The sequence below is a fragment of the Panthera tigris genome, chromosome A3 (assembly GCF_018350195.1).
Source record: "Panthera tigris isolate Pti1 chromosome A3, P.tigris_Pti1_mat1.1, whole genome shotgun sequence".
Lineage (NCBI taxonomy): Eukaryota > Metazoa > Chordata > Mammalia > Carnivora > Felidae > Panthera > Panthera tigris.
In genome coordinates this window covers 118,610,758-118,636,599 of record NC_056662.1, presented here as the reverse complement: position 1 = coordinate 118,636,599, position 25,842 = coordinate 118,610,758, and the positions used below count along the sequence as shown (strand labels likewise).

Genomic DNA, 25,842 nt, shown 5'->3' with positions numbered 1-25,842 from the left:
TAAAGCAATTCACTAAAGAAAAAAACTCAAACTGCCAATAAAGATGCTCAACTTCCCTGGGAAATGCAAATTAAAATGGGATATTCTTCCCCTACCAGATTAGCAAAAAGTTTAAAAGCATCAGTGAAGAGGTACAAAAACTGCTTTTTTCACTGCATGGCTGATGGAAGTGTGCTTTGCCCTACTTTGGAGGGCAAATTTCTTACAGCTAAAAATCACATACTCTATGACCCAATGATTCTACATCTCATTCTGTACTCTAGTGAAATGCACTTATGTACACAATGACAGGCTGTGATGAACAGTTGTGCAATGTTTGTAATAATGAAAAATTGGAAACAGCCATCAATCCAGCAGTAAAAGATTAAGAGGAAGGAGTTAATTGATATGTACCAATATACATAGTCTCCAAGTCATACCACTGAATAAAAAGAGCAAGTTACAGGCTTTATACCAAAGGGTCCCTTTTATATTACAACATTCAAACCATAAACACAAAACAGTATCAGTTAATATTTAATCTCATTTAAAACATTTATTTATTTTTGAGACAGAGAGAGACAGAGCATGAACGGGGGAGGGGCAGAGAGAGAGGGAGACACAGAATCAGAAGCAGGCTCCAGGCTCTGAGCCATCAGCCCAGAGCCCGACGCGGGGCTCGAACTCATGGACCACGAGATCGTGACCTGAGCTGAAGTCGGACGCTTAACCGACTGAGCCACCCAGGCGCCCCTAAAACAGTTTTCTTAAAGAGAATAAGAATGCATTCTCTGCATAAAGAAATTAATTTATAAAAAAAGAAAACAGATAAGGAACTCAAGTCATTATCCAAGGTGAGGGGGAAGAGCCCAGAGAGACAGAAGTGGAGGAAGCAGAGGTGTTACAACTGGGAAAGCAGGAAAAAGGATCCCCTTTCTTCAGTTCTTCGCGGTTCTTTATTCAATTCTGTTCAACCTATTCTGCTCTGAGTACCCTATAATGAATTCCCAATTAAATCCTCATTTCTAAGACGATGTTACCTTTTTCCTCAATTGATTTCCCAAGTTAGATCAACTCTTATATCATCCTATTTTTCTGCCCATTTAGTTCTAAGTTTTTGAATGTCTTAAAAAATTTTTTGTTTTAATGTTTGTTTTTGAGACAGAGAGAGACAGAGCATGAGCAGGGGAAGGGGCAGAGAGAGAGGGAGACAAAGAATCTGAAGCAGGTTCCAGGCTCTGAGCTGTCAGCACAGAGTTTGATGCGGGGCTCGAACTTACGAACTGTGAGATCGTGACCTGAGCCGAAGTCAGACGCTTAACCTACTAAGCTATCCAGGCGTCCCTAAGTTTTTGCATTTCTGAGCCAAGGTGATTTTTTCTTATCTGCAAATACTTATTTAAGGATATTTAATTCAAGTTTGGAAGTGTTGTGTTACAGTTTTCTTCTGTATTATGGTTGTTTTTTGTATTTTGATTCTCATTTTTTTATTTCTTCTTATAGGAGATTCATGTGGATGTTGTCTGTCTTTTTTGTGTATTTGGTATAACAACACCTTTCCAGATGGTATATGCTATCTACATATGACAGTAAAAAGTATATGCAGACAGGGACCTGCATATATGAATCATACTCATATATGAGTTTGGAGTGGCTCATTAGGTTTCTTTCTTTTTTTTTATTAAAACATTTTTTTTTTAAGATTTATTCATTTTTGAGAGACAGAGAGAGACAGAGCGTTGAGCAGGGGTGGAGCAGAGAGAGGAGACACAGAATCTGAAGCAGGCTCCAGGCTCTGAACTGGCAGCACAGAGCCCGACACGGGGTTTGAACTCACTGACCACAAGACCATGACCTGAGCCGAAGTCAGACGCTTAACCAACTGAACCACCTAGGTACCCGTTTATTTTTTATTTTTTTAATGTTTATTTTTGAGAGAGACAGAACATGAGCAGGGGAGGGGCAGAGAGAGAGAGAAAGGGAGACACAGAATCTGAAGCAGGTTCCAGGCTCTGAGCTGTCAGCCCAGAGCCTGACACGGGGCTCGAACTCACAAACCATGAGATCATGACCTGAGCCAAAGTTGGACACTTACCGACTGAGTCATCCAGGCGCCCCAGACTAGAGGCCTGTTTCATGCACTGTAGGGTGTTTAGTAGCATCCCTGACCTCTGGCTCATTAGATGCCAGTAGCAGCTGTGACAACCAAAAATGTTTCCAGACATCTTCAAATGATGCTGCGGGGGGAAGGGGGGGGGCAACAATGCCCAGGATGGAAACCACTGAGCTAGAAGGTGAGTTTAGGAGCATTATTAAATTTTGTTTTTTAAATGTTTATTTATTTTTGAAAGAGAGAGAGAGACAGAGAGGCAGAGAGCAAGCAGGGAAGGGGCAGAGAGAGAGAGGGAGACACAGAATCTGAAACAGGCTCTGGGCTCTGACCCGTCAGCACAGAACCCAATGCCGGGCTCAAATCCACAAACTGTGAGATCGTGACCTGCGCCGAAGTCGGATACTTAACCAACTGAGCCACCCAGGCACCCCGGAGCATTATTAAATTTAAAATGCTGAAGAGCTATTGGGCAGTATAGCATTGAAAGGCTTGCTTAAAAGAATAGACATGAAACAGGCAAGTAGAATCTTTAATGTTTAGGCTGTAAGCTAGAGGAAGGAAAAGCCTTTAATATCTGAACGAGGCTTTATTTTTTTTAATGAGAAAGTATGAGTTCCCAGAGATGGTATCTCAAGTCACTGGGAGAGACAAGACCATTAAACAGTGCAGAGTGTGTTTGGTTTGGGAACAGGGGATGTAAACCAGACTTCCAGGGGACATCAATAGTGAGACAAGAAAGCCTCTATAGGAGCCCTTTTGTGGGGGGGCGGGGGGGGGGGGGGCGCCTGGAGAAAACTCAGCCCAGGCAGCACTTTGAAAGTCAAAAAGTTCTTAGTAGGAAAAGGGATCTAATGTGCTCAGGACAGAGGAGGCGTAGGGAAGACCGAAGGTATTAATCTAGCTCTGTAGAGAGAGAAACCCACAAAGGCGCCCTGGGTGGCATTTAACTTACTTCACGTCCTTCTGTGGAGTTCCAAATTTATTCTTCTTACACAGGACCTGACCATGATAAAGTCCCACCAAGGCCTTTGATTCTTTGGTCATTGCAAGCTCTCCAAATTTCTGAAAAGTAAAGGAGAACAAGAAGAGGTGGAACTTCACAGTCTCAGTGACGGGGGTTCCTTCGGTCAGGTTTGTCTGCAGAGCAGAGGTAACACAGGTGAAGCCCTGGGTGCTCTGGGGTGCGGTGGGGCCTTCTCACCTGCAGCACTTTCCGACAACTGTTTTGAAAACGCTACGGATACATCGGAGCTCTCAGACTATGTACACCAGAGGTGGCAGTAACCAACCTTTTTCATGGAACTGGAGTGTCAGGGCCCAAACAGACCCGCACAGTCATCTCAACCAACCTTCTCATTTTAAAGGCTGGAAAGAGGAGGCCCGGACAAATTACGCTTAAGACCACACCACCTAGAGTGACAGAAATCGAACTCACACCCAGGCGGTAGGACTCCCAACTCTGGTCCACCCCACGTGACACCTGCCACTTTGAAAAGTGCCCTAATACTTATGGAGGGCAAATCTCAGCATGAGACTTAGAGTCTGGGTTTTACAGAACCGGGTTTGAATCCTGACCCTGCCATTTCCCAGATGTGAAGCTTTCTTTATCCTTAAACGGGAAAAACAACACTTATTTTACAGTATCGCTGGAATTCAATGAGAATGCTAGTAAAGTGGGGCGCCTGGGTGGCTCAGTCGGTTGGGTGACCGACTTCGGCTCAGGTCGTGATCTTGCGGTCCGTGAGTTCGAGCCCCGCATCGGGCTCTGTGCTGACAGCTCAGAGCCTGGAGCCTGTTTCAGATCCTGTGTCTCCCTCTCTCTCTGACCTTCCCCCATTCATGCTCTGTCTCTCTCTGTCTCTAAAATGAATAAGCATTAAAAAAAATTAAAAAAAAAAAAAAAAAAAAAAAAAAAGAATGCTAGTAAAGTGACTAGGGTCTCAATGTCAGCTATCATCATCATCAATATTACTAGAATTAACTGGTATGGTTACAGATAGCATTTCAAAGGAGGAATCCCCATAATAAAGTTGTTCTCATGTCCTAATATAACATGAAACAATAGAACATAAAACAATGTTCTACTAATTTTTTTTTAATTACAAAAAATTTTTTTTAACGTTTATTCATTTTTTGATAGAGACAGAGCATGAGTGGGGGAAGGGCAGAGAGAGAGGGAGACACAGAATCTGAAGCACGCTCCGGGCTCTGAACTGATAGCACAGAGCCCGATGTGGGGTTTGAACTCACGGACGGTGAGATCATGACCTGAGCTGAAATCGGATGCCTAACCGACTGAGCCACCCAGGTGCCCCTAATAATGTGGAGTCTATTCAATAAACCAGTGATATTCAAAGTGCAGGTAGAGATCCATCAGTTGTCACAAATTTAGTGGGCTGTGGTAAGTAGGACAGATAGGACATACTGCATACAACGTACGTGGTGAGGCCAACAATTGATCTGTGAAACCTATGCTTCAATTTTTCTGTATATATGCATACATGTACCTGGATCAGAGACAAAAGTCTAAATCAGAGTGGACTGTAATAAGCGACCCAGTACAATACATGTTTTCTCTTGAACTAGTCCCAAGCTCTTCAGATACCTTTTGTCTTATTATCAGAGAGCAATCCATTCTTCAAGGACTGCTTAAAACTTAAAAAACAACCCACACCACTTAAATCTGCAATGTCACCAACTTGTTGGAAAAGTGGGAAGAGGTAAGGCTGGTTCATATGCCCCTCTGTCTTCTTTTAGTGGGTATGTGACAGTTCCTTCCATTTTCTAATTCACCAAGAGAGGCTGGCCTTCAAAGTCTTACCTCAAGGCCCTAACAAGTAAGAAACACAATTTTCTATCAATGTATTCATTTTATCACAACAAAACCAGCTCAACTCAGAACAAAAATATCTAAGTGATTCATTTTGAAAGGATTAGAACTCTGGCCCTGCTCTCCCTAGTTAAACCCTCATTACTGAAAGGAAGTTCGAACAGCTGGGACCACCAAGGTGTTCTTTAATATCTACTCACTCATTGAAATTAATCAATCCTAAGCAGTGATAATCACTGGAAGAAAAAAATTTGGGGTAGGCTTTGGGCACTTTTTCTTTTTTCAGCTTTATACAGAGTTTTAGATCTTGGCTTTCCTGTATCTAGTAATAAAAAGTTGAAAGGAAATAACTTTACCTGAGATTCAGAGACATAGCCAGCATCATTCCCTTGCTCAATTCCAGTCTTTACTGCCTAAAAAATACATAAAGCACCTGTTCATTGTTGCGATGGGCAGGCAAGATGTCCAATAATGCTGAATAGAACTGCTAGTTTGTTAGTATTCAAACAGTAAGTCAAAAGTCTGGAATTGGAGTAAGAAAGCCAGGAGGACTGAGCAGCTGCTTAAGACTGACTTTATTGTCCATCTCCAAGTCCTTGCATAAAATCCAAGGAAACGAAACAGAAGGGAATAAATAAAAGTCAGAGTAGGAAAGGGAGACAGAGTTTCCACGGCTCAAACTCTACCTCCTTATCCACCTCTAGATCCTGTTATCTTGTCAGAGAGAGACACACACAGAGAGAGAAAGAGCTGTCATCAGCTCTGTCCATTTCTTGGATTCGGAGCGCTACCCAAGTCCAAGAAAAGATTTCCCTTTTCTTCTTAATTCCCTTCCCTCCTGCTTAAATTGCTCTTCCAGACTGTCCCCTGCTTTCCTAACACAGGCACGTCCCCAGAGGTCCCCCCTGAGCCCTTTTCTCCCTCTGTGCATTCTTCCCTAGGCACATCATCTAGTTTATCATGTGGCTCATGAACTCTATAGATTCAACTTAACTTTTGGGGGAAGTACTATCTCAAGTACAATGGCAAGTATAAACGACAAAGAAGTGACCCTGTAATCACTCACCACAATTTATGGGAAAGACAAATTGATTAAAAACAAACAGATAAATAAACCTACATTCTTAATTGACTTGTGTACACTCCTGTTGCTTGAGTTTCCTGAAACATCTAAACTCAACACTTCTAAAATTTAACTCACGATCTCTTCTCTTTGGCAATTCTGTTACTACCTTCGTATTTTTACTATTCGACCTTGGGGTCTCACTCTAACATCAAGTCTGAGTTACCGAGATGGCTTCCGACTTCAGGTGTCTACTTTGTCTCTCCTTCTAACCTGTTTTTACTTGCTACTACCATGATCTCTATGATCTATCCAGAACAAAAGTCAAATTTCCAAATTCATCACCTGTCAATCTTCTAAAATCTAGGCTCATTCTGCCTTTTGGCAGACATTTCACTATTCTCCTACAAAAACGACCTCATGAAATGTTCCCTGTAGAGCCTCATGCTTTCTGGCCTCTGTGACTTTGCTCAAAATGCCCATCCTACCAGGTACTACTTTCTCTTCGCTTACTCTCTATACATTTTTCAGGGCTCAGGTGAAATTCTATGAGGCTCTTCCTAATCTCTCTGGTTCATAGTGATTGTTCCCTCCTCTGTGCATTTAACAATCTTCCTCTTTCCCCATTATCTGACAGTGATCCCATGCTGGCATCTAATGCCTCTTGTACTCCAGTTACCTGCCTTACCACATACACATGTCTAATCTCCCCAGCCCAGGCTGGGAGATGAATGGGGGAAGGGAATTACGTGTCATATTTTACACATTTTGGTGTCTTTTCCTCAAAACATATCTGTTGACTGATTTATTCTCCATATTTGAAGTCTTTGATTATATGTTCTCTTAATCTTCGACTTTCTGGATTGAAGACTGAAGAGTTTTAGACAGAAGTTCTTAACCCTGTGATCATTTTAATTATCCTCCTTGACCTTTTCTTTTTAAAGTGTATTTACTTTGTGGGGGGAAGAGAGAGAATGCGTGAGTGAGTGCAGGGGAGGGGCAGAGAGAGGGAGAGAGAGAGAATCCCAAGCAGGCTCTGCACTGCCAGCACAGAGCCTGACGTAGGGCTCAAAACCACGAACCAAGAGATCATGACTTGAGCTGAAATCAAGAATAGGAGGCTTAACTGACTGAGCCACCCAGGCACCCCCTCCTTGATCTTTTTCAGAACTTTTCTGTATCACTACATCTTTTTTATAATAATGGCAAAGGAGAAGTCAATGAAATATTTTAGGTACTGACAATGGTTTAGACTGAGGCCATCAATTTTGACTACCTCTTAATTAATGCCCAATCTTTTACTGGCCTTGTTATACTGATATAATATAGGTTCCTTTCCTGGTTTATAACCGGTAGTTAGTTTTAAATGCATTATGCCTGGCATTACTTATTACCAAATATGTCAGTTTATGAGGCCTCACATAGCTTGCTATGCTCCTCCTTCATTTTTAGTGAGTACTGCACTAGCAGAATTAAGAACTTTAGTACTGGCACACATGATTCAGAATGGCAATAAAGGATACTGCTCTATTCAAAGGGAGGAAATATGAGAAATGTGGGAATATGGGGTGAAGACTCACATCGATTATTTTCAGAGGTGCAGGATAAAGGCCTTTGGTCTGTTTTCGTACTTTTTCTTCCACCTTTTTATAAATCTGTTGCCTGACAAATGGAATGCTCATGGCATATGATGTCAATTCTGTTAAAAAAAAAAAAAAAATGCTTTTAGACGCTTCATGGAAAAAGCCTAGCCTTCCTTGTTAGTTTGTTCTGTAAACTCCATAAAAATGCAATAACTGCAGCTATCTGAAAGAACTTCTCTTTACTCTGATATAAAAAATCCAACTTGCAACCTAAGCACTTCTATACACATGGTTTAATTAGCTGATAAATGCTAAAGCTGGGTGTTGGGTGCACGGGTATTTATTACACTATTATACTATTATTCCACTCTCGTATTAATGCTTAAAATTTTCCAAAATAAAAAGTTTAAAAAAACAGTTTTAACCAACCAGTGTAAGGTTCAGAACCCTAGAGCAGAGTTATTGTTACACTCCTTAAGGATGCCTCTATGCTTGGAATAAATAATGCATTTATTACCTCTTTCTCATTTCAAATTTACAGCAAATAAAATTAAACTCCCTGGAAAGAACCTTTGTCTCTGTTCTTTAATAAAGACACTCACTTTCTACTAATCCTTTGTCTCTCTTTAGAGAGATTTTCTTATCAGATAGTTCTTTGGCAAAAGTAACTGCAACTTCTTCTAGATATTCAATTGTCCGTTCCTCTGAAGGTTTTAGTCCTGGTCCTGTAAAAATGAACACAATAGATTGGAATGTAAATCACTTTCAGCACAGCTTTCCAAGTCAGAGTCCTGAACTATGGACTCAAAAACAGACAAACAAACAAACAACACCTGAGCAATGGTGCAACAATGTCCTCTAGATAGAAAACAAGGTCTTAAGCCCTTTCAGTCTGGCTTCCAACAATTCTGAGTCAGACGAAGAAGGTCTCATTAGGCCTGTATTCTTGCTGCAAAACTGGACAAGAATAAATAAATCGTAAAATCACATTTGAAAAGAAACTAGAGAGTGGTGGAAGCAATGAGGACCATATGAACTAAAATTCCAGAGAGAGATAAGCCTGTCTGAGGTGAACTGATGATTGCTGGACATTTTCTTTTCTGAGGGTATGTTATACTTTTGGGTGTCGGCTGAAGATCAGACTTGGCTCAAGCAGAAGGATGCTCCTGTGGGCAAGCGAAATGATCAGTTTTTGGTGGTCATGCACAAAAGAGCAGAAACTAGAAGAAGCCAAATGCAAAGCTAGTCTTCCTCAGGGAACATTTGTGGAATTCTAAGGTGGTATAGGAAGCTGGAAGAGCTGTGTCAAAAAACTAGAGAGAAATTTGAGTTATCATAAAATTTAGTACACAAAGTACACTTCTATACAGAAAGGGGCATGCTAAAAATATGTAACTCATTTTCCACTTCAGGCTTCTGCCCAATATTGAACTTGCTTGAAGCAAGAGACTAAAGAGCTAGGCCCCAAAAATTCAAAGGCTCTTTCTACAGAGCTGTAAAAACAGACATCTATCAGGCTCTCAGTCAAAAGCCTGGAAGGAGGGGGTAGCTGCAGTTGAAACGGCAATCTTGTGCAATCTTGCAGTATTTAGGAAATAAAATCCTGAGAGTGGAGGAGGCTGAAACAAATACACAAGCAATCTCTCCCTTAAGACATTTGTACTATTTTAAAAGTATGTGAAGGAGGAAGAGAAAGAACTAAGCCCCACACTTCTGAATGGCAAATGTGCACAAGGCCCACGAAAGTCACAACGAGCTTGTAGAGAGGCCAACGCAACCGGAATTTGTGAAGGAGAATATCGAGAGTAGCTGCTCCACGAAAAGAGAGCTCCAGAGATCTACAGAGGGGCCCTCGAAACTTTGGCCGAATACTGTTCTCCACATGCATGAAACGAAACTACCTGAGGCTTCTTTTTATAAAGGCATGAAAAGAAGCATGAAAAAAATGGCCTAAAGACAAGACGCAAATTGACTGATAGAAACAGATGCATAAATGAAGACAGAATTAACAGACACAATGTTAGAAAGGCTATTGTAAATTCATGCCATATGTTCAAGAAGGTAGAGGAAAACAGAGATGTATGAAGAGAAATTGAATACATAAAAGTGAGTCAAGTATTACTTCTAGATATGAAAAAACCCAACACCTGAAATGAAAAATACACAGGAGTGGATTAATAGATTATAATCAGGAAACTTGAATACATGGCAAGTATTCTATATATATTCTCTATATAGAATATATGTTTTATTCTATTTCTATATATTCTATTTCTATATATAGAAAATATATACACTGAAAAAGAAAAACTGCTTCATTTTAGGACAATATCAAGTAATCTAACATATGTGAAATTGGAACCACAGAAAAAGGGTGGGGGGAGATAGGAAAAATTGGAAGAAATAGCCAAAATTTTCCAATTTAATGAAAACTAGAAGCCCACTATCCGAGAAACTCAATAAGTCCCATGCCTAACAAACATTAACAAACAAAGCAACAATAACAAAGCAAGGCACATCATAAATAAATAAGACCAGTAATAAAGGGAAAATCTGAGAGCAGCTGCGGGGGGTGAGGCGGGGAGAGAGACACACTAGATACAGAAGAACAAAGATAAAAACAACAGACTTTCTATTAGAAATTATGCAAGCCACATCATAACATTGACATCTATAAAGTACTAAAAGAAAAATACTAGAAACTTGGAATTCTATAGCCATCAAGAATATTTTTGGGGGCACCTGGGTGGCTCAGGTCAGTTAAGCATCCGACTTTGGCTCAGGTCATGATCTCATGGTTCACGAGTTTGAGCCCCGCCTGGGGCTCTGTGCTGACAGCTCAGGGCCTGGAGTCTGCTTCGGATTCTGTGTCTCCCTCTCCCTCTCTGCCATTTCCCCACTTGCACTCTGCCACTTTCACTCTTTCAAAAATAAACATTAAAAAAAAAAAAAAAAGAATATCTTTGAAAAATGAAGTTGAAACAAAGACTCAGTCAAACAAACCAAGAGGTGAGAATTGTCAGCAGACCTACTCTACAGAGTATGTCAAGTGAAGCTCTTCATGTTGGAATAATATCAAACCAAATGGGAACGTGGAGCTACACAAAGAAGAAAGAGCACCAAAAATGCTAAATATGTGGGTAGATATGAAAGACTCCTTTCTCACTTTTAATCTCTTTAAAAGATAACTGTTTTGTTTTTTAAATGTTTATTGCCCTTCCCTTCCACAAGATATCATGCTGTTCATTATATTGATGGTATTATCCTAAATGAATCTGGTGAACAGGAAGTACCAACTACTCTAGACATATCCAACTAAGTGAAATTTCTAAGGGTCCGGTGGTGTGGGGCATGGTGACATCCCTCCCAAGGTGAAGGATACATCGTCACACCCGGCCCATCCTACCACATAAAACAAGGCACAACGCCTCCTGGCGTTTTTGGATTTTAGAGGCAACATTTCATTCGGGTGTGCTACTCTAGCTCCTTTACTGAGTAACTCAGAGGCTGCTAGTTTTGAGCGGGGCCTAGGAAGAAAAACTATTTGGACCATATGATTCAGATCTGATGGGGCATGAAGTGTCAGTGCTAGATAGAGATGCTGTTTGGAGTACAGACACTTAGGAATTTGGAGCAAAGCCCTACCATTCTCTGTGAATAACTACTGTCCTACTGACAGCTTTTGGCTTGTTAGTGGGCCTAAGTAAAGACTCAAAGCTTAACCATGGGCCAGCAAATCACCACGTGACCTGAGCTGCCCATCACGAAACGGATGCTGTCTGGCCCACTAAACCATAAAGTTCCGTGTGTGCAACAGTACTCCATTACCGAATGGAAGTGGTATATGGGAAAATGGGCTTGAGGAGACCCTAAAGGCACAAGTTGTATGAAAAGGTGGCCAAAACATCCCTACTCATTCTCTGTCCCGGTCTGCCCCTAGGGCCTCATCACAGGGAGTTTCTTATGACCAGATAGATGACCGGGGAAGAGAAAACTCAGGCCCGGTTTGTCCACAGCTCTGTGTGATATGCAGGCGCCATCTGAAAGTGCACTGCTGCAGTCCCTTTCCAGGACGACGAACCCTGGCCACCAAGGGGGTGCGGGCTGCTACTGCACAATGGGAGTAAGGAAGAGTATGGCTTGACTGTGACAGATCTCTTCGGGGGTCTCTTAGTGCTACAAGGACCTGTAATTAGTTAATGGAAAACTACAACAACTCAATTCACACAGTACTGCTAGTGGCCCAGACCTTCTAGGAATGAAAGTCACCCTACTAGGCAAAGAACCATGACCAACTGAGGTACTTCCTGGGGGCAAAAGGAATATGGAACGGGAAGCAGAAATAGGTAGTTATAAACCCCTGCTATGGCCACATGACTATTTGTAGAAATCGAGGCATCCAGCCCCTGGCCAAAAACCGTTAAGTGTGATTTTTCAGGCCCAACCACAGGCAATTAGAAAGGCTTTTACCCAGCAGGCCTCACTGGGAAAGCTGTCCTTCCCACAATAGACTTGGGGCACGGCCAATGCATCACAGACTTTCATGGGACTTGCAGTCAGTAACTCAGGTACCTCTTGCAGGCTCTGCTCTTCCATATATTTGCATTTTTTGCCCAAGTGCCTCATTTCTGTCTGTTTGGGACCTCCAATCAGGGTCGTCTTCAGGTGCCTCTGATGAGGCCTCTTTATTGGGGGAAGAAAGAGAAACCTTAAAGATACTTCTACTCTTGAGTCAGTACTTTTCCACTCCTAGCTCTCACCATTTTAAATAGCAAAATCACAACCGAAAAGCACACACACACACACACACACACAGAGAGAAGAGCATGGCACTAAACAGAACATGAAAAGGATACTTGTTGGCTCTAAGAGCTGAAATAAGAACGCAAAATGTTGCCTTGTTTGACTTCAGCTGGAACACGTGCACTGGGAGATGTGAAATTTTCACCACTCTGTACGTGTCTCTTAATGACTGCAAAAGCACCATAAGTATTATTTTGGGGTCACAACAGATTTTAGTGAGTAGGTAAGTTTACAGGTAAGGAACTTGTAAATAATAAGGCTCAACTGTAATCACGGCAAAATTAAACCAGAAATCAGTAACAGAAAGGTATCTGAAACATCTGCAAATGTTCGGAAATTAGGTAACACACTCGCAAATCACACACGGGTCAAAAAAATAATGAGAAATCTGAAAATATTCTGACCTTCATGGAAGTGAGAACATAATATTAAAATATGCAGATAGATAAAGCAATGCTAAGAGGGAAGTTGATCGCTTCAAATGCTTATGTTAGGAAAAAAGGCCTAAAATCAATGATCTAAACTTGTACCTTAAGAAACCAGAAAGAGAACAAATTAAACCCAAAAGCAAGCAGAAATAATGAGATAGCCGAAAACAATAAAACAGCAAACAAACAAACAAAAAACAGAAAAACCAGGGGCGCTTGGGTGGCTCAGTTGGTTGAGCGTCCGACTTCGGCTCAGGTCATGATCTCAAGGTCATGATCTTCTTGAGTTTGAGCCCTGCATTGGGCTCTGTGCTGATAGCTGGGAGCCTGGAGCCTGCTTCTGATTCTGTGTCTCCCTCTCTCTCTCTAACCCCTCCTCTGCTCAGCTCTGACTCTCCCTCTCTCAAAAAATAAATAAACATAAAAAAAAAACAAAAACAGAGAAAAACCAATGAAACTAAAAGCTATTTCTTGATAAATTTCTAGCCAGACTTCTCAAGGAAATAATAGAGAACACACAAATTACCAATATCAGGAATGAAAGAGTATAAATGATATATACCATTACAGAGCATAAAGATATCGAAGGGATAATAATGAAGTATTTTGAACAACTGCACTGTAACAAATTTGGAAAGTTAAATAAAATGGACAAAATATTTTTTCCTTTTTTAAAAATTATTTATTTCTTATTTTTTTAAATGTTTTATTTTTGAGAGTGAGACAGAGACAGAGTGTGAGCGGGGTAGGGGGCAGAGAGACAGACAGAGAGAGAGAGAGAGAGAGAGAGAGAGAGAGAGAGAGAGACAGAGAGAGAGAGAGAGAGAGAGAGAGAGAGAGACAGAGAGAGAGAGAGAGAGAGAGAGAGAGAGAGACAGAATCCAAAGCAGGCTCCAGGCTCCGAGCTGTCAGCACAGAGCCCAACGCAGGGCTCGAACTCATGAGCCGTGACATCATACCCTGAGCCGAAGTTGGACGCTTAACCAACTGAGCCACCCAGGCGCCCCCGAAATGGACAAAATCTTTGAGAAACAAACTACTACAGCTCTCACTCAAAAGCAAAACAATTGGGAGAACCTTATTCAATAACCCTATATCTATAAAAGAAAGTGAATTTGTATATCTATAAAAAAAAAAAACAAACCTTCCCAACAAAGAAAACCCCACATCCACCTGACTTCACTGGTGAATTCTATCAAGTAAAGAAGAAATAATACCAATTCTACAAATATTCTTCCAGAAAATAGAAAAAAAAATTCCAATTCATTTTATGAAGCCAGCATTATTCTGATACCAACACCAAGCAAAAATATCACAAGAAAATTATCCTTGAGACCATTAGCTCTCATGACCAGACATAAAAGTCCTGTACAAAATGTTATACAAAGGATAATACATTATGACCAAGTGAAATTTATTTCGGGAATGCAAGTCTGGTTGAATAATCAAAACTCAGTATAACTGGTGATTACTAACAGACTAAAAAAGACAAAAACCACACAATCATCTTATTAGATGCAGAAAGGCTCAACTGTACTCTGCATTTGACAAAATTCAACATCTATTTTCAGCGAACTATAGATAAAGGGAAATGTCTGTAATCTGATAAAGGGCATATATAAAAAAGCTATAGCTAACCCTACACACTCCACAACATCAGAGTGAATGTTCTTCCCCTAAGATGGGAACAAGTTAACAGTACCTGCTTTCACCACCTCTACCCAATACTGTACTATGGATCTTAGTCACTACAGTAAGTTAAGAAAAAAATAACAAATGCCAACCAGACGGGGAAGGAAAAAGCCAAAATGTCTATATTTTATAGACAACATTATTATTGACATAGAAACTCCTTAGAAGTCTATAGAAAAAGCTACTAGAATAAATTTAGCAAAGTCACAGAATACAAGGTCCATGTACAAAAGTCAATTATATTTATATATACTAGTGCTCAGCAATGAGAAATTAAAGTGAAAATAGCATAATGTCCTAAATGTATGAAGCACTAATGTATACATTTAACAAAATGTAAGATATATTCAATGAAAAGTATAGAACACTGATGAGAGAAATTAAAGACGAACTAAATGAAGTTATACCATACCCATGATGAAAAGACTCAATATTTTAAAGATGTTAATTCTCCTCAAATTGATACAATGATTCAGTGCAATTTCAATCAAAATCCTAGCATGTATTTTTGTAGACATGGATGAGAGGATTATAAAATTTGTATGCAAATGCAAAGAAACTAGTATAGGCAAAATAAATTTTGAAAGAGAACCATGATAGAGGGGGTCATACAACCTGATTTCAAGATTTACTAAAACACAATAATGAAGACAGTATGCTATTGGCTTAAGTAAAGACATTTAGATAACTGGAGACAGGAAATCCAGATGCAGACCCAAACACCTGATTTTTGACCAAGGTGTCAAGGTAATTCAAGGGAGAAAGAAGAGTCTTCTCAATAAACTGTGTCAAGAGATTGGATATTCATTTGCAAAAAAAAAACCCCAAACAAAACTCAATCTACCTCATACCATCATAAAGTTAACTTGAAATGGGTCACAGACCAAAATGAAAGAGCTAAACCACAAAACTTCCAGAAGAAAATACAGGAGAAAATCTTTGTGGTCTTGTTAAGAAAAGATTTCTTAGAGGTGCCTGGGTGGCTCAGTTGGTTAAGAGTCTGACTTCACTCAGGTTATGATCTCATGTTTCTTGAGTTTGAGTCCTGCATCTGGCTCTCTGCTGTCAGCACAGAGCCCCCTTTGCACCCCTCTCTCTAAAATAAATAAACATTAAAAAAAAAAAAAGAAAGAAAAAAATTTCTTAGATACAACACCAACAGCATGATCCATGAAAGAAGATCCTGATACAATGGGCTTCCTTCAAAATTAAGAATTTCTGCATTTAGAAATGAAAAGACAAGCTGCAGACAGGGAGAAAATATTTGCAGATCTCACAAAGGACTTGTATCCTAATAAAAAGAACTCCAAAACCTCAATAATAAGAGGGGGCACCTGGGTGGCTCAGTCGGTTAAATGGCTGACTTCGGCTCAGGTTATGATCTCACAGTTCACGAGTTTGAGCCCCGCATCGAGCTCTGTGCTGACAGCTCAGAGCCTGGAGCCTATTTCAGATTCTGTGTCCTGCTCACACTCTGTTTCTCTCTCAAAAATAAATTTAAAAAACATTAAAAAAAAACCTCAAAAAGAAAAACTCAATCAAAATGGGCAAGACATCTCAACAGACACTTTACCAGAATATATACAGAAGGCATATAAACACATGAAAGAAACTTAATGACTCTGGTCATTAGAGTAATATAAATTAAAACCACAATGAGATATTACTACACTTCTATTGGAAGGTCTAAAATTAGGGGTGCCTAGCGTCCAACTCTTAATTTCAGTTCAGGTCATGATCTCGTGGTTGTGAGATTGAGCCCCGCATTGGGCTCTACACTTAAGATTCAGTCTCTCTCACTCTGCCCCTCCCCTGCTCATGCTCACGCTCGCTCTCTCTCTTAAAAAAAAAAAAGAGGGGCGCCTGGGTGGCTTGGTCGGTTAAGCTTCCGACTTCGGCTCAGGTCATGATCTCACAGTCCGTGAGTTCGAGCCCCGCGTCGGGCTCTGTGCTGACAGTTCAGAGCCTGGAGCCTGTTTCAGATTCTGTGTCTCCCTCTCTCTCTGCTCCTCCCCTGTTCATGCTCTGTCTCTCTCTGTCTCAAAAATAAATAAACATTAAAAAAAAAAAAAATAAAAAAAAAAGAAAAGAAAAGAAAAGAAAAGAAAAAGCTCTAAAATTAAAAAGACTGACCTTGCAAAGTGGTTGGTAACTAGAACTCTCATACACTGCTGGTAGGAATGCAAAATGGTATAACCACTTTGAGAAAACAGTTTGACAGTTTCTTAAAAGCTAAACACACATCTATCATATGATCCAGCCAATGTACGCTTTGGTATTTGTCCAAGAGAAATGAAGTACATCCACGTAAAGACTTGTGGATGAATGTTCACAGCAGCTTTATTTTGAACGGCCCCAAATTGGAAACACTTAATTTCCATCATTTATTGAACGGATAAACAAATTATGGTATATCTATACAATGGCATAACGGTGAGCAATGGGAAGGAATTGTTGATATGAGTGACAACTCGGATGAATCTCAAAAACATTAGGCTAAATCAGAGAAGACACAAAAAGCTATATACTAAAAACATTCTATTATATGATTGGGGTAGTGTTTACACAGCTATATACACTTGTCAAAACTCAAAGTGTACATTAAAAATTGGTAAATTTATTGTTACATAAATAACATCTCAATAATGCTGTTGTTTTTTTTTTTAAAGAGAGAAAGTGCACATGCACAGGAGGGAGAGGGGCAGAGAGACAGAGTACCTCAGGCAGGCTCCACCCAGTGTGGAGCCCGACACAAGGCTTGCTCTTATGACCACAACCACGACCACGAGATTATGACCCGAGCTGAAATCAAGAGTTGGATGCTTAACTGACTGAGCCACCCAGGTGTCCCTCAGTAATGCTGATTTTTAAGAAATGCAAGACAGTGACAAACACACAATGTGGAATAGTGGTTTCCTTGGGTCAGAGGAGGAAAAGATGCTGTATGGAGGAAGTGGCACATTGTAGATGTCAACTGCTGTTAATATCCTCAGGTTGTTTCATACATGTTTATTGTAGTATTAAAACAGACGCATAAAACTGAAGGAAGGTTTTTATGAATAATGATACAGGTAATTTAAGAACCAAAAATAATGACTTGATTCAATTCTGTACTCTTGATGTGCAATTTATAAAATAAAACAAGAAGTTGGGGTGATGGTGGAAATGATTTAGTATTAGCTATACTTAGAAAACTTTACTCTTCAGAATGACTCATTTCTTAAGAGTATGAATTTTACTCTAACCAATATTCAAGACATTAACTCTTTAACAAATAAATTCATAAGGCCCAACTCTGAGGCACGCTACCACTTACCCAGGGGTTCCACCAATTGGTCAACTAGTCCCATTTTCTTTGCTCTGTCTGCACGAATGTTTCTACCAGTCAACATCATGTCAAAAGCAGCAGGCACACCCACCTAACATGCAAGCAAGGATCAGAGTACAGGGGAAAAAATATGAGAGTGACAATTACAGTTTACAATTCATTCAACTGAGCAAATATTAAAATGAGAAAAATCAAACCAGATTTCTATGCTATCTACCAATCAGTTAATTTTTACACACCAATACACGTTTTAGGTAACTTTGGGATTAGACACCTCCAGTGGAAGCTAAAATGTCTGTATTTCTTCTTTTAATTCAAATGCTAAGATTTCTGTCTTATGAAATAGATAAGGTGGAGAAATAATTTCATGTTTCCTAAAATTCTGCACTTACATATTATGTCATTTATATAATACTTAAAATTCCTTTTTTTTTTTTAAATCTTTATTTTTTAGAAAGAGAGACAGAGCATGAGCAGGGGAGGAACAGAGAGAGAGAGAGAGAGAGAGAGAGAGAGAGAGAGAGAGAATCAGAAACAGGCTCCAGGCTCTGAGCTGTCAGCACAGAGCCCAACGTGGGGCTCGAACTCATGAACTGCGAGATCATGACCTGAGCTGAAGCCGGATGCTTAGCTGACTGAGCCAGCCACGTGCCCCGATACTTAAAATTCCTTTATTGGAACTAGTGGAGGTTGAGAAACCTGGTAGTTTTTGTTTTTTTTTTAATTTTTTTTTTAACATTTATTTATTTTTGAGACAGAGAGAGACAGAGCATGAACGGGGGAGGGGCAGAGAGAGAGGGAGACACAGAATCGGAAGCAGGCTCCAGGCTCTGGGCCATCAGCCCAGAGCCTGACGCGGGGCTCGAACTCACGGACCGCAAGATCGTGACCTGAGCTGAAGTCGGACGCTCAACCGACTGAGCCCCGAGAAACCTGGTAGTTTTGATAATGTCTTCGATAAAGAACTTTAGGCTTAAATGGGTGCCTGGGCAGCTCAGTTGGTTGAATGTTCGACTCTTGATTTCAGCTCAGATCACAATCTCACAGTTTAGGGTACTGAGCCTCATGTTGGACTCTGCCCTGACAGCATGGAGCTGCATGAGATTCTCTTCCTCTCTCTCTGCCCTTCCCCTGCTTGTGCACACTTTCTCTCTTTCTTTCAAAATAAATACACACTTAAAAAAATGTAAAAAGCATTTTAGGCTTAAAAACAAAACTCAGCCAGGGCTTCTTATGCAGTTACTAGAAGAATGGTTTCTAGCAACATTCAAATACCAATTAAACAACAAAAGAAACTCAGCAGTATTTTCTATACCCATATCCATTCTTTCAATAAATTCTCTTGAAAATTTCAGTAAAGGAATACACACTTATTATCAGAAAATTAACACCATAAATCTTCCCATTTTTCTGTGCCCAGCTGATATCAACTTCCCTACAAAGAGTATTTCTGCGGAGCCTTGTTTTCACTGAGCAGTCAATGGTGCCCAAAGCTGTAAGGCTCAGCGGGTCCTCAAGTCGGATATTAAGATTGCTCTGCGGCCTCCAGGTCTGATATGCTTCCCTTCTCCTTAAGAATTCAGAAGTCTGGTTGGCTGCTGGTTCTACAGAATACAGCAATGAGATCATCCAAGTCAGGAGAAAGGGCTGCCTCTTATATTTATCATGAAATATGACCCTTGGATTTGAAAAACCGGTAAAATGGTACTGTGCACAGAAGGAACAAAGTAAACCGTAAGCTCAAAGGGCACTGGACTGGCTTAGTCGGTAGAGCATGCAACTCTTGATTCTGGGGCTGGAAATTTAAACCCCTTCATGGGTATAGAGATCACTTAAAAATAAAATCTTAGGCGCCTGGGTGGCTCAGCCAGTTAAGTATCTGACTTCAGCTCAGGTCATGATCTCACAGTTCGTGAGTCTGTTGAGTCCCACATCGGGGTCTTTGCTGTCAGGACAGAGCCCACTTCAGATCTTCTGCCCCCCTCTCTCTTTGCCCCTCCCTGCCTATGCTCTGTCTCTCTCAAAATAAATAAACTTAAAAAAAAAAAAATCTTAAAAAAATCTTTAAAAAGGTAAAAAAAAAAAAAGGTAAAAAGGTAAAAAATAAATAAAATCTTTAAAAAACTGTAAGTTCCAGAAAGACAAACATATATCTTATTTATCTTTATACTTCCTCAGAGACTAACAAAGAACCTTGATCAAATAAATAAATAATTAAAAAAAATTTTTTTTAAGTTTTAAAAATGTTATTATTTATTTATTTTGAGAGAGAGCACGTGCATAAGCAGGGGAGGGGCAGAGAGAGGGAGAGAATCTCAAGCAAGCCTGATGCGGGTTCAATCCTGTGAACTGTGAAATTATGACCTGAGCCAAAATCAAGAGTTGGATGCTGAACCGACTGAGTCAGCCAGGTGCCCCCTTGATCAATCATTTTGATCAAGGAATTAAAAAAATAAAAAGTGGAATTGAAAAACTAAACACCAGGAATAAAATTTGTTATTTTTTTTAAAGTTTATTTGTGCACACATACACACAAGTGGGGAAGGGGCAGAGAGAAGGGGTTGGGGCAGAGAGAAGGGGTTGGGGCAGAGAGAATCGGTTGGGGCAGAGAGAGGGAGAGAGAGACTCCCAAGCAGGTTCCACATTGTCAGTGCAAAGCCCGACATGGGGCTTTGAACTTACGAACCAGGAAATCATGACCTGAGCCAAAGCTGGATGCTTAACTGACTGAGCCACCCAGGTGCGCCTAAAATTTGTTGTGGATCCTATACACTCATATTTTATTTTGGTTCTAAATTCTACAATGAATACCCATGTTGCGCCTTTTGTACCAGAGGAAATAGATCTAAAGGGGCCTATAGGTAATGAGGTTCTAAAGGTCACAAGGGGGCTTATACTCACCATTTTGGGCAGCCTTTGTGTGCCTCCTGCTCCTGGTAAGATCCCCAGCAAGACTTCAGGGCTACCTAATACTGTTTTCCTATCTTTTGTGGCTATTCTGTATTGGCAGGAAATGGCAAGCTTCAAACAAATGAAAGAAAATCAGAATGTTAGAAAATGTAAATTTATAAAACCTTAGGTTATGTGAGGGTCTAAAGATTACTTAATGCAGGAATGTGCCCACAGAATAAATGGAAATTCACTAGGCTGGCATTTGATGCTTTCTATAATTTCTCTTTCTAGCCTTATTTCATACTTTCCCCTTAATTTATTAACCTTTTTTGGGGGGTTGCGGATCTCCCTAAAAATCTGCTGAAAGCTATGGAAGCTCTCAATAGAAAAGTGCACACACCATGTCCATTGCATGCCAAGTTAAGAAGGCCTGTACCATCTAGAGACCCTCCTTTTCAATCAAGCAGGCCTACTTATGATGTCCTAATAGGTTTTGCTTACCTTTGTCTTTGCTCATACCATACCCATAGGTGGAATGATTTTGTCTTTTAGGACCAGGCATATGTTTCCTTAATTAATATATATCAAAGTGTTTATCGCAAAGCTCAGCATGTGATAAATGCTCAATAAATGTTATTTTATTTTTCCCTCTCTTTTCCTACATGCTCCAGTCTAGTAAGCATCTCTTCTCAGATCTGACATTATTCACCATCTTTACTATTTACAAAGCACTTACACACATATTATGCTCTGTGTGTCTCCTCTAGACTTCAGTAGCTCAAGAGCATGAATCACACTTCTGAATCTTTGCCCTGCAAACCTGAACCAGGTTTTTGGAATTGAAAGAGACCTTAGAGATCTAGTTCAAAACTTCTAAACTTATAAAAATGAATACATCACACTTTGGTTTACTTGCTCTGTGCCATGAGGATGACTAAAAAGCTGATTCTCCTCCAAGAACTTTTTGCAGGCAAAAGAGTAGCCTACAGGCTAGCAGCCTGTAATTCCCACCAACAGGCTCAACAGTGTCTCAAAGACTTTGGAATAAATCTATACCTCAAGTCCTCCTCCTAAGCAGGATCCACTGATGGCAGCCACAATAGGCTTTGTGGACTTCTCAAGTTTCTCAAACATTCTCTGGCCTTCCTGCGATAGCTGCATTACCTCTTCCGCGCTCTTACAAGAGGCTAACATGCTGCAGCAAACAAGAAAACAGAGAAAAGAAACAAAGATGAAATTATACCGTACTTTGGTTCAATATATCATCCACTGTATCCTTACCCTATCATATGTCAATACTTGATAGTGAATCTTCAAATACTCAGAAGTTTAAGAATGGTTTTGCCTCAGATAGCACTAATATCAGCTACATCATCTCTCCATAAAGAATGTTAGATTTCCGGATCCAGAGAACACGAAACAAAACATGTTGCAAAATTTTATTTTCTATTAAAAAAATCATTAGATTACAAAACTCTGTACATGCAAAAAATCATCTTCTGGTAAATATTTTCCTATCACATTAAACATGTTCACTATAAGTAACCCTCAGATTCAACGCTAATCAAAATGACAGTGGAAAAAAAACGCTTTCAAATTGTTTTTAGATCTCCTAATGATTAAAAAAGATTCACCACACTAATGTTGCATTCAATGTCCTTTCATTTCAGTTTGTTTCACTTGTTACTTTGGTCTTGAGAACATTTAAACTGTGAATTTTGTATGTTTGGTCAAAGATAACAAGTTTTTGTCATTTTATATACTGGGAGCTGCTCAGCTTGCTTCACAGAAGCTGCAAGTATTTTCCCATGGATACAGAAAGCTACAGCCAGGTAGCTTAGTGAGACATCCATGTCTTTTTTTTTTTTTTTTTTTCAATGTTTTTATTTATTTTTGAGACAGAAAGAGAGCATGAGCAGGGGAGGGGGAGAGAGAGAGAAGGACACACAGAATCTGAAACAGGCTCCAGGCTCTGAGCTGTCAGCACAGGGCCCGACGCGGGGCTCGAACTCCCAGACTATGAGATCATGACCTGAGCTGAAGTTGGACGCTTAACCGACTGAGCCAACCAGGCGCCCTGAGACATCAGTGTCTTTCTAGGCTCAAATAACTGAGCTAGAATAAAAAGCACTTGATACAGATAATTTTGCTTTTTCTAAGAAATACACATTAAATATTTATAAATTCTTAATTACTATGCATAAACAAAAAGAGTACACAATGTGGAGCAAGGTTTGAAACTATACAGACACCTTAGGTACAAATTACTCAGCCTATAATGCTGGCTATCGTTGTATAAGGTACAAAGAATAATATAACAAATACTTATATTTTGACAGAATTAACAACTGTTAACATTTTAAGCCATTAAACTAACACTAAGCATCTCACCTGCTTATAAATGCTTTAAAAATTTTTTTTAATGTTTATTTATTTTTGAGAGACAGACAGAGTGCGAGCAGGAGAGGGGCAGAGAGAGAGGGAGACACAGAATCCGAAGCAGGCTCCAGGCTCTGAGCTGTCAGCACAGAGCCCGATGTGGGCTTGAACTCACACACTGTGAGATCATGACATGAGCCGAAGTCGGACGCTTAACCGACTGAGTACCCAGGTGCCCGTTTTTAAAAAAAAATTTTTTTTAGTGTTTATTTTTGAGAGACAGAGTCCTTATAAATGCTTTAAAGAACTGTAAACAAATTATATATGCATAAATCTTACCATTAAAAAATAACAAAATATTAGCTGCATCACTAAAGTTCACTCTGACAAACTCAAGTTTTTAACAGTCACTTCATTTACCCTGAAACAACCATTTTCGAATGTTTGCAGTGTATCCTTCCAGACCAACGACACATTTGTATCCATAAATAACATAAGACATTTTATGTGTGATTTTAAAATGTTTACATAAAGTAGGGCGCCTGGGTGGCTCAGTTGGTTAAGCTTCCAACTCTTGATTTTAGCTCAGGCCATGATCTCCACGGTTCACTGAGTTCGAGCCCTGCGTCAGGCTCTGCACTGTCAGTGCTTGGGATTCTCTCTCTCAAAATAAATAAACTTAAGAAAAAATATTAAAATGTTTACATAAACTACATACTGTATAGAACATTCTACAACTTGCTTTTTTTTTTAAACTTAACATTATGTCTTTAAGTTTTAACATTATGTTGTGGATCTAGTTAATTCCTTTGAATTATTTTGTAGTATTTTATCATGTAAAAATACCACAGTTTACTTATCCACTTCCCTACGGACTGACACTTAATTGCTTTAAATTCTTCATTATTTTAACTACACAGGGCTGAACATCCTCATAAATGGGTCCTTAAAAACAAAGGGTGGGATTTCTCTAGCATGTATAGCTAGAAGAATATCACTGAATTATATGATACATGCATTTTCAATTTTATGAAATGCTGCCAAAATGTTTTCCAAAGTTGCTGTACCAACTGGCATTCCTACTAGAAATATATTAACTGTCTCATTTCTCCAAGTCCTTGTTAACATGGTATTTTCAAACTTTTAAATATTTAATGGTCTGTTGGGTTTAAAAAAAAAAAAAAGAGGGGCACCACATTGTTAGCTTAATTTTATAGTATTTTTTTATTCTACTCAAATATTTTTCTTAGAACTGCTTTCAACTTCTTTAAGGAAAGGTTAGTCTCACATGGTTTAAGCAACAAGCCCCCCCCCTTTTTTTTTTTTTTTTACCAACTTTAACACATTTGTGTAAATAATTTTAAAAAAGACAACTTTCAGAGAATTTACTTCTGTCTCCTTTTAAATGGAGGAATGATTAGGCCTAAGAAACATACTATTAGCCAAGATCAAAGGTGACTTCAAATTTCTGAAAACTTACTTGATGTCAGCACCTGCAATAAAGCAGCCTGGCTTTGATGAGATAAGGACGGCACTTCTGATTTGATCATTAGCCCAGATTTCATTCATTACTTCTATGAACTCTGATTGCAGTTCTCTGCTCAGTGTATTTACCTGCCAAAGGGAAATACATATAAATCTAAGGGTTTAAATCTGAAGTACCAGATGTGCAAATCACCATGAAATGCTATTTTGATCGTAGGAAATTTGTTTATCCAGCAGAAATATATTGTTAGAAGCAAGAGAGGCAGGGGGGGAAAATCTAAACCCAGTAGCTTTCTATTCAGCTTTGGCCAACCATAAGCAACCTCCCTTTAAAAATAGATCTACTCAAAGAAGGAACTCAGGGTCATACTCTTAAAGAGTTCAAAACATATGCAGGCTACAAATAAGTCTATGGAATTTGTTGGTATGGAAAAGTTTGTATAACATTAAGAATAAAAGAACTCAAAATTAGACCTATAGTATGATTTTACTTTGTAAATATTATTTGTTGAAACTAGATTAAATGTTAAAAGTGGTTATCTTTGGGTTTGTAGTATGAATGATTTGTTATTTTCTTCTTTATAGCTTTAAAACTTCCCACTGTAGGCATGTGTTGTTTTGTGTTCAGAAAAAATGCTCAACTTAGAAAATTTGGAAAAAATAGCTTAAGTTTGAATCATTGGTCAGTGGGCACCAAAATTTACTCTAGTGAAGAAGATTGGCTCTTGTTTTCCTTAATTTGTGATAGTTGTTAATTGCCTCCATCTAGGTACTGCTGTTCCCTCTAGACCTCTAATAACAAAACTTGACACCCATTTTAGATGGGGGAAAAGCATAAGCTCCTGCAACAGAGGTCTTCTTGGCAAAGACTGGATTAATGCTTTGTTGAAGTTGCCAAAAACAAATGAAGCTCCACTTAGAACAGAACTTGACTTCCAACATGTGAACTGCACTGTCATTCCAGTTCCTCAGGAATCTTAACACCCACATTTAACCCAATTTTCTATGAATAATGACTACAGCGGGCAGGTAATGAAGAAAGCCTGTTTAACAACCTGGTAGTTAAGATGGATAGGTGAGTTCTGACTCCTAAACAGAGCATGCGCTTTGGTTCTTATCTAGTAAATCACCTCCATATTCTACACAGTAACAGAAGGCTAATTTCACTAATCCTTGATGTTAACCTGACACTTAAGGTCAACTAGAAGGAATTCTTAGTCAAGGACCTCTGCTCCAGAAAACTGTATTCCTTTGAGCAATCTGTCAA

The 25,842-nt window shown here is 39.5% G+C and overlaps 1 protein-coding gene across 1 annotated transcript in view; it reads right to left on the bottom strand.

The window, feature by feature from the left end:
• The window catches only part of HADHA (hydroxyacyl-CoA dehydrogenase trifunctional multienzyme complex subunit alpha), a 49,632-nt gene that overhangs the window by 14,323 nt on the left and 9,467 nt on the right, over positions 1-25,842 (bottom strand). The window contains exons 4-11 of the mRNA XM_007088927.3: positions 24,571-24,704; positions 21,768-21,906; positions 20,721-20,840; positions 17,808-17,910; positions 8,171-8,293; positions 7,566-7,684; positions 5,279-5,335; positions 3,045-3,154 (exon numbers count right to left, since the gene is read on the bottom strand). Coding sequence (XP_007088989.1) covers positions 3,045-3,154; positions 5,279-5,335; positions 7,566-7,684; positions 8,171-8,293; positions 17,808-17,910; positions 20,721-20,840; positions 21,768-21,906; positions 24,571-24,704 — 905 coding nt within the window. The remainder of the gene's footprint in view (positions 1-3,044; positions 3,155-5,278; positions 5,336-7,565; positions 7,685-8,170; positions 8,294-17,807; positions 17,911-20,720; positions 20,841-21,767; positions 21,907-24,570; positions 24,705-25,842) is intronic.